This window comes from Lepidochelys kempii, chromosome 8 (assembly GCF_965140265.1).
Source record: "Lepidochelys kempii isolate rLepKem1 chromosome 8, rLepKem1.hap2, whole genome shotgun sequence".
Classification (NCBI taxonomy): domain Eukaryota; kingdom Metazoa; phylum Chordata; order Testudines; family Cheloniidae; genus Lepidochelys; species Lepidochelys kempii.
This window is the reverse complement of record NC_133263.1, coordinates 108,310,705-108,317,801: the sequence shown is the minus strand read 5'-3', so window position 1 is coordinate 108,317,801 and position 7,097 is coordinate 108,310,705. Positions and strand designations below refer to the sequence as shown.

At 57.3% G+C, this 7,097-nt stretch overlaps 1 protein-coding gene across 10 annotated transcripts in view; it reads right to left on the bottom strand.

Moving 5' to 3' along the window:
* Window positions 1–1,264: 1,264 nt before the first annotated feature.
* Window positions 1,265–7,097, bottom strand: part of ELOVL1 (ELOVL fatty acid elongase 1) — a 34,487-nt gene continuing 28,654 nt past the window's right edge. For all 10 annotated transcript variants that reach the window (XM_073358025.1, XM_073358023.1, XM_073358022.1 and 7 more), the window contains 7 exons: window positions 6,652–6,792; window positions 5,701–5,891; window positions 5,396–5,476; window positions 4,923–4,979; window positions 3,923–4,028; window positions 3,354–3,490; window positions 1,265–2,913 (listed from right to left, as the gene is read on the bottom strand). In XM_073358025.1, coding sequence (XP_073214126.1) covers window positions 2,653–2,913; window positions 3,354–3,490; window positions 3,923–4,028; window positions 4,923–4,979; window positions 5,396–5,476; window positions 5,701–5,891; window positions 6,652–6,697 — 879 coding nt within the window. In that variant the 5' untranslated portion in view covers window positions 6,698–6,792 and the 3' untranslated portion in view covers window positions 1,265–2,652. The remainder of the gene's footprint in view (window positions 2,914–3,353; window positions 3,491–3,922; window positions 4,029–4,922; window positions 4,980–5,395; window positions 5,477–5,700; window positions 5,892–6,651; window positions 6,793–7,097) is intronic.

The window sequence follows — 7,097 nt, the reverse complement described above, 5'->3', positions numbered from 1 at the left end:
ACACACCCAGCAGCTGGAGGACGTTCCTGAGTGCAGACTCTAGGGGAAGCACATGCAGGCAGCTTGCTGGCTCTCTACACCAGCCCAACTCTGGCCAAAAGCCAAAACGCCTTGGCAGCTATTCCCTTCTCCTGCCGGAGGTTTGGTTCCTGTCCCATTTCTGCCCCAGCAGTTGCGGAGAAGGACCCTCATGAGCAGCAGCACCTGGTCTGCACCCTGCCACCCCAAATGCTTTGCTCTGTACCTAGGCTTCAGCCACAGGTCTGCTATTTGCTCCCTGCTGACAGCGGCTGTGTGGGTTTGGGGGTGGAGATGCTTTCAGCTGTGGTTCCCACCTAGTTGTCAACTCTCCCGGCTTGGCCACGAGTCTCCCAGAATCAGCCTCAGGCTCCCAGAGGCTACTGAAACCAATCTGGGAGATTTTAATAGGCTGCTCAAAGTCCGGTGGCACAACAGGGCTAATGCAGGCTCTCTACCTACCTTGTCACCGCATGGTTCCCAGAAGCAACTCGGTATGTCCTTCTGGATTCTAGGCACAGGGGCGGTCGGGGGCTCTGCATGCTGCCCCCGCTCCAAGTGCCAACTCCACAGCTCCCAGCGGCCGGGAACCGCAGGGGTGGTACCTGCGGGCAAGGGCAGCATGCAGAGCCACCTAGCTGCCCCCGAGCCTAGGAACCGGACATGTCAGTCACTTCCGGGAGCTCTCCAAGGTAAGCACCAGGCAGCCTGCACCCTTCATACCCTCCCACACCCCAACCCCCTACACTCTGAACCTCTTGGCCCCACCCCCAGCCCACACCCCCTCCTGCACCCCAACCCAGTGAAAGTGAGTAAGGGTGGGGGAAAGTGAGCGACAGAGGGAGGGGGAAATGGAGTGAGTGGGGGGTGGGGCCTTGGAGAAGGGGCAAGGTAGGGGTATGGCCTCAGGCAGGACAAGCGTGTTTGCGTTTGTGCCATTAGACAGTTGACAACCCTATTCCTGTCCCTACCATTGCTCTTCCCAGAGTGCTCTGAGAGTCCAGCTGCAAACGATTCCAGTATCTGCTGCCTTGTTAACTCCCTCCTAGCCACAAGCAGCTGCCCCCAAGGCAGCAAGTTCACTGCAGATGCCTGCTGGCTCCCTGGTGTTCTGCTAGGGCCAGGCACTTTTCTTAGGAGCTTTCAAACCCCCCGCCCCCCCCCCCCCCCATCTCCGTTTAGCTCAGGCAAGGCTGGGAAGGGTCACTGAGTTCACACTAAAAAGAGATCCTGGAAAACAAGAGGGTAGAGCCGCTTCTCCTTCTGTCTTTATTTCTGGAGATACACAAAAGCAGCCTGGCTTGGGGGGGTGGGGGGGTGCTCAAGGCCCTCTGCTTCCCCCACAGGATGCATACCAACAAGGCTTTGACTACAGCCAGAGTGGGAGATGCCCACTGAGCAGCTGCTGCACTATTCCTGAGCGCAGGAACAGGCCCCTATGCCCTCCCAGTGGAAAGACTTACAAGGCACAAAGGGCACTGCTCTGGGAACCTGCACAAGGGACAGCAGGGCCACTGGCAGGAAGAGGGCTGGGGCCATGCTCTGACCTCCTCCCACTGTGCACATGGCTGCTGGGCTTCAGTGCCCAATGCCACAGCAGTGAGGGAGCAAATTCCAGGGGAGATTATTGCTCCAGACTTGAGTTTACATGTATTAAGCAGAGGGAGTCAAAGCACAGCTGTTCCCATGCTGGACCAAGCCACAGCCTGAAGAGGCTAGCTCTCGAGCAGCCAGCAGAGGCATAGGCTGCCACAGCTGGAATAGATTCTCACCCCACAGCCAGCCAGGAAAGAAGGGGGCAGGCAGGCAGGCTGGGAGCATGCGCTCTGGGAATGGCTTTTCCCAAGTGTCAGCATGGCCCATGTGTGTGCAAGGCACGGGGTGAAAAGGGTCAACTAGTGCACAGGAGCAGTAGGCTCAGCCTCACATTCAAGTAGTAACCAGAGGGGTACCTGGCCCTGCACCCAGCCTACCTGTCCTGGAGTGCCGGAGCTCTCAGTGCAGGGCCCAGCATCCCCTCGCTACGCATACTGGAGCTGGGAGGGAGCAGCGCAATGAAATGGAATGAAGTGGCAAGGACAGATGGTGAATGGGGAGGACCCGGGGTCCTTGAGGTGGGAGTGAGGCCCAGGGCCTTACACTCCTTGGCAGCAGTGCTGAGAGCAGAGGGGCACAGGGAGCACCTAGAGTCAAACGGAGAGCGACTCCCCTCAGTCACACAGGGCCCAATACATGGCAAAGGTGGGGTGGGCTCCATGTTTGGTCCTACTCACCATGGAGCAGCCTCCTGGGGCAGGAAGGGGGCCCTAGTAGAAGAGGCAGACAGGCACTTATGGGGAAGTTCCTTTGGAGACAACGGAGCAGGGCTGTAACCCCTCTACCAGTGATGCAGGTGGCTGCCCCTCTGCTCATGTGGCAGGAAGCAGCAGGAGCCTCCCCTGCACTGGTGGGAGCAGCTGCCCAGAGCAGAAGGGCCACGCCTGAAGACAGACAGGGCAGCAGGAAGCGGGGCTGGGCACTTGGGGTACAACAGTCTGTAGGCACTTGATTTGGCTAGTAACGCCCAGGAGCAGGGGGACAGTCCCAGCTACCTCTGCCCCGGGGCTCTCATTGGCTCTGGGAGGGCCTGGCCCTCTAGTTGGTTTTGACTTTGCCGTTGGTGACAGCGCTGTTCCCGTGCAGGCTGCTGCCGTTGTGCTGGAGCGGGGCTGGGTAGTGGGCCCCCTTGGGCAGCCGCTTGCCCTTGGTGTAGGAGTGGTACCAGAAGTTGGAGAAGAGGATGAAGAAGATGGTCCCATAAATCCAGATGAGGTGGATGAAGATGGGATACTGGTACTGGCAGCTGGGCATGAAGTAGTATTGGGAGATGTGGATGGAGACGATCACGAACTGCGCCTGGCAGCCAGCGTGGAGTATGTGCAGCGGGGAGAGGGAGGCAGAGAGGGGACTGGTTACTCATGAGGGGCGGGGGGGAGCATCTCCACCCGAGCTACGCCCCCTCCCCCAAGCCCATGGGAGAGCACAGATTCACACAGGGCACCACCAGGGTGCCCCTGGCCAGGGCAAAGGCCCAGCCCTTCCCAAAGCAATGCATGGAGCTGCAGACCACCGCTGGCCACAGCCCCCAGACAGGCGCAGCCTGCTAAGGCTCTCCGTGTGGGACGGACACAGCCCCGTCTGAACTCTATAGTGAGGAGTGCTGGCCCTGCCAGAGGCTGGCATGGATCATTTCCTGAGCAACCCTGCCCCCATGCTGTGCCTCCACTGGCCCCCAGAGAAACACCCAGCTCCAGGGTGCATGGGGCATTTGCGGCTGCCGCACAGCCCCAACTCACCAGCTGGACAGCTGTGATGTGCTTCTTCCACCACAGGTACTTCTGACAGGCAGGCCCTGCCGCCGAGAGCCCATAGTAGGAGTACATGACGACGTGCACCATGGAGTTGACCATGGCATGGAAGGAACCCATTCCCCCTGCCGGGCAGAGAAGAGGTAATTGTGCTGGGGGCCACTCCCACGCTCTGGTGCTGCACCCCCCCACCTAACAGGGGCACAGGCTCCATGGCTCATGGAGGACCTTACTGCAGCAAGCCAAACTGCACTACAGCCCTGCCCATGCCCACGCAGGGCTCTCAGCCCCCACAAATGGGGAATAATGGGTGTGAAGAGTGGGTAGGGAAGGGGGTTTGACTCAGCCACTGGCTGAGAATGGGGGCAGCAGCCAGGTGTGGGAAGACTGCATGCACTCCTACAACAGCAGTGATAAGATCTGTCCTTGTTCCCCGTGGGCCCTGCAAGGGAAGAAGAGCCCTGAGGCCAGCGGGGCGGTGTAGGCCTCTCACTGGGAGACTGGGACCAGATCTCCTCTCCCCTCACTGCAGGGCAATTCAGTGTGCAAGCCCTCACCTGGGCCAAATTTAGCCCCCCACCACCAGCTCCAAGGCAGGACAGAATGGTGGAAGAGGTGCAGGAAGGTGATCTGCTCATTCTTCTTGCGCAGGACGAAGATCACCTAGAAGCAGAGAAGCAGGGGGGTGGCCGAGTCAGCAGAAGCTGGAGCAGGGGGGGCAGGATGGCTATTGAAAATGCAGGATTCTGCCAGGGCTCTCAGGAATCTACAGTGAATGCAGAGGCTCCAACAGCAGGGAGGGTCCTTCCAAAGCTAGGGTGGTATGTTGGGGAGAACCCACTGCCAGGCACTTCTTGTCCTGCATCCTGAGAACATCTGATTCAGCAGCCACCAGGGCTGATGGTGACAGGCTTACCTGGGTGGTGCCAATTCCCAGTAATCAGTGACTACCTGCACAGCCATCAGGGAAGGTGGAAAAACTGCAACCTGCCCCCACTCAGGAAGGAGAGAGCCTGGTACTGGCATGAAAGGAAGTGTTCACCTCCCATGGGCTGGGCTTATTGTTTGGATGGGTCCTGGCTCCCCCACACTCATTTCCAAAGCCCAAGAGAGGAATCTCTCATCACTGCTTCAGGGCAATGACCTGGCATGAGGTGTACGGAAGCTCCATCACTGGCTATCAGCCAGGATGGGCAGGGACACAACCCCACGTTCTGGATGTCCCTAAACCTCTGACTGCCAGAAGCTGGGACTAGATTACAGGGGATGGATCACTCAATAAATTGCCCTGCTCCATTTACTCTCTGAAGCACCTGGCAAGACAGGGTATGGGACTAGGTAAGTCATTGGTCTGACCCAGTGTGGCCGTTCTTATGAAGCTCATTATTCCCAGTCTCTGTATTTTTCCCCCGCACAGGCACTGCTGAGGCCCAGCACGGGGGTCTGACCAGGCTTATTTGGATTTGCAAAACACTCTAGAAAATTTGGAGTGCTGGGGGGAGAGTGAGGCCAGGGAGAGGGTGCCTGATTACCACTCCCCGAGGATCCATCACTTACCGTGTCTGTCAGCTCAATGAACTTGGAGAAGACAAAAAGCCAAGATACACGGACCATCTGAAACACGAAGAGTGTGTGTGTGTCAGAGACTTAGCCATGCCACCCAGCTCTGCCCTGGGGCAGGGTCCCCCACTCACCTGCAGTCCAACCCTCCCAGACAGGTTCGTTTCCTGCAGACAGCGAGGGCCAATGAACATCGGGGCGGTGAGACTTTCCTCTGTGGTTCAGCAGATGGACCCCTGGGGTTCTGCAATCCCATACCTGGCACACATACCCCCAAACTCTGGAGGGCACTGCCTCTTTATTCAGCTCCATGCTGCTGGGTTATAAGCCACAGGAGACACCCAGCCGCCATCTTGGGCCAGAGGTCCCCAAGGCCAATGGCTATGGTAACAGGAAGGAAGCAGCTGCATGCTGCCCAGGGCCTGTGATTAAGGGCCCCATTCTGCTTGCAGCAAGAGAGAAGAACTTACCCGAAGGGCCTTGGGGTCCTGGGAAAAATCCACAGGGTCACATCTCCAGGTGTATCCCGTCAGCCAACCTGCCATCAGGAACTGCAGCAAGGGGACACCACCAGACCAGGTTCAGCACACACTACGCCACCATGCCCACCCTCCCCCTCAGAGAGACGGCAGGCTGAAGCTCCCAAGGCAACCACAAGGGGGTGCCTCAGTCACTGGGCAGCCAGGTGCCCTCTGCCCAGCAGCTTGGGTTCTCCAGGGGCAAGGACTGATGGCACAGGTGCCTGGCACAGACTGCACGGCCGTTGGAACCTCACCTCATAGACTATGTAGAGTGAGAGGCCCACCAGGAAGAAGTTGTAGACCACCATGAACTTCTTCAGGTCTAAGGGCTTCCTGTTCGCCATCAGCCAGGGGCCCAGGGACAGCACAAAGTAGACATAGCCCAGCAGGATCCCCATCATGAGGAAGGGCGACTGCATCAGGGGATACTCAGCTATGCGGGGGTCTGCAGGGAGAGGAACAAAGGATGCGGGTAAGGACGAGACCACCCCACAGCCTGAGTGCCTGCTTCCCTTTCCCTGCAGCCTCGTCTCTGCCACTGACCCACAGCGTGGCCCTTTGGAGACCCCCTGCTCCTCCTAGGCAATCATGGTTACACGGCGCTCAGGGAGGGAGGTGGTTGGGAGCACCTGATGAACCCCAGTAATTCCTAATGCACACCAGACTCCATGGTAGCCACAAACCACTTTGGGTGAAGGCTCCACTCCAGGACTTCTCCCCTGCCCCTCAGATGGCATCACAATATCATGGAGGCACTAAGAGCAGGAGCAGCCCAGGACACCCGAAGCAGAGCAGGGGTCCCACAGTGTGGCTCAGTAACGGATACCCTTTACACCCCAAGGGCATGTAAAGGGATACCCTTTACACCCCAAGGGCATGTAAAGGGATACCCTTTACACCCCAAGGGCATGTAAAGGGATACCCTTTACACCCCAAGGGCATGTAAAGGGATACCCTTTACACCCCAAGGGCATCAGGGTCACAGAGCAGGGGTCCCGGACGCAGCATGGCTCAGTAATGGGGGCACCCCAAGGGCAATCAGGGCACAGAGCAGGGGTCCCACAGCATGGCTCAGTACCAGCGTGAATTCAAGAGCTGTGGAACTGGATTCCAGTGGGTGTGGTGATGGCCAGCAGGCAGGGCTAGTCAGCTTCCATGGCACCCAACTCTCTGGCCAGCAGCTGGGCATGGAAGGAAGATCTCACCTGTTCCCTTCATGAAGTCCCGGTACATTGTTACAATCGCTTCCATAGCAGCTGGAGTTCTGCAGAGAGTCAGGGAAGGGTCAGGTTTTCTGGGCTCAGGATCCCCAGCTCTCTGTGGTGAGCACCAAGTGCCACAGTAACCTACAATAATAAATGTGATGGGAAAAGGTACACAAGGGAGATTTGTTTGAATGAATTCACTTTGAGGCCCATTAACGTGGTGCCTCTCAACCTTTCCAGACAACTGTACCCCTTTCAGGATATTGATGTGTCTTGTGTACCCCCAAGTTTCACCTCACTTAAAATCTACTTGCTTACAAAAATCAGACCTAAAATACAGAAGTATCTCATCACATTACTGAAAAATGCTTACTTTCTCCTTTTTATCACATAATTATAAAATAAATTGATTGAAATGTAAGGGCAATAGTTATATTCCAGTGTAT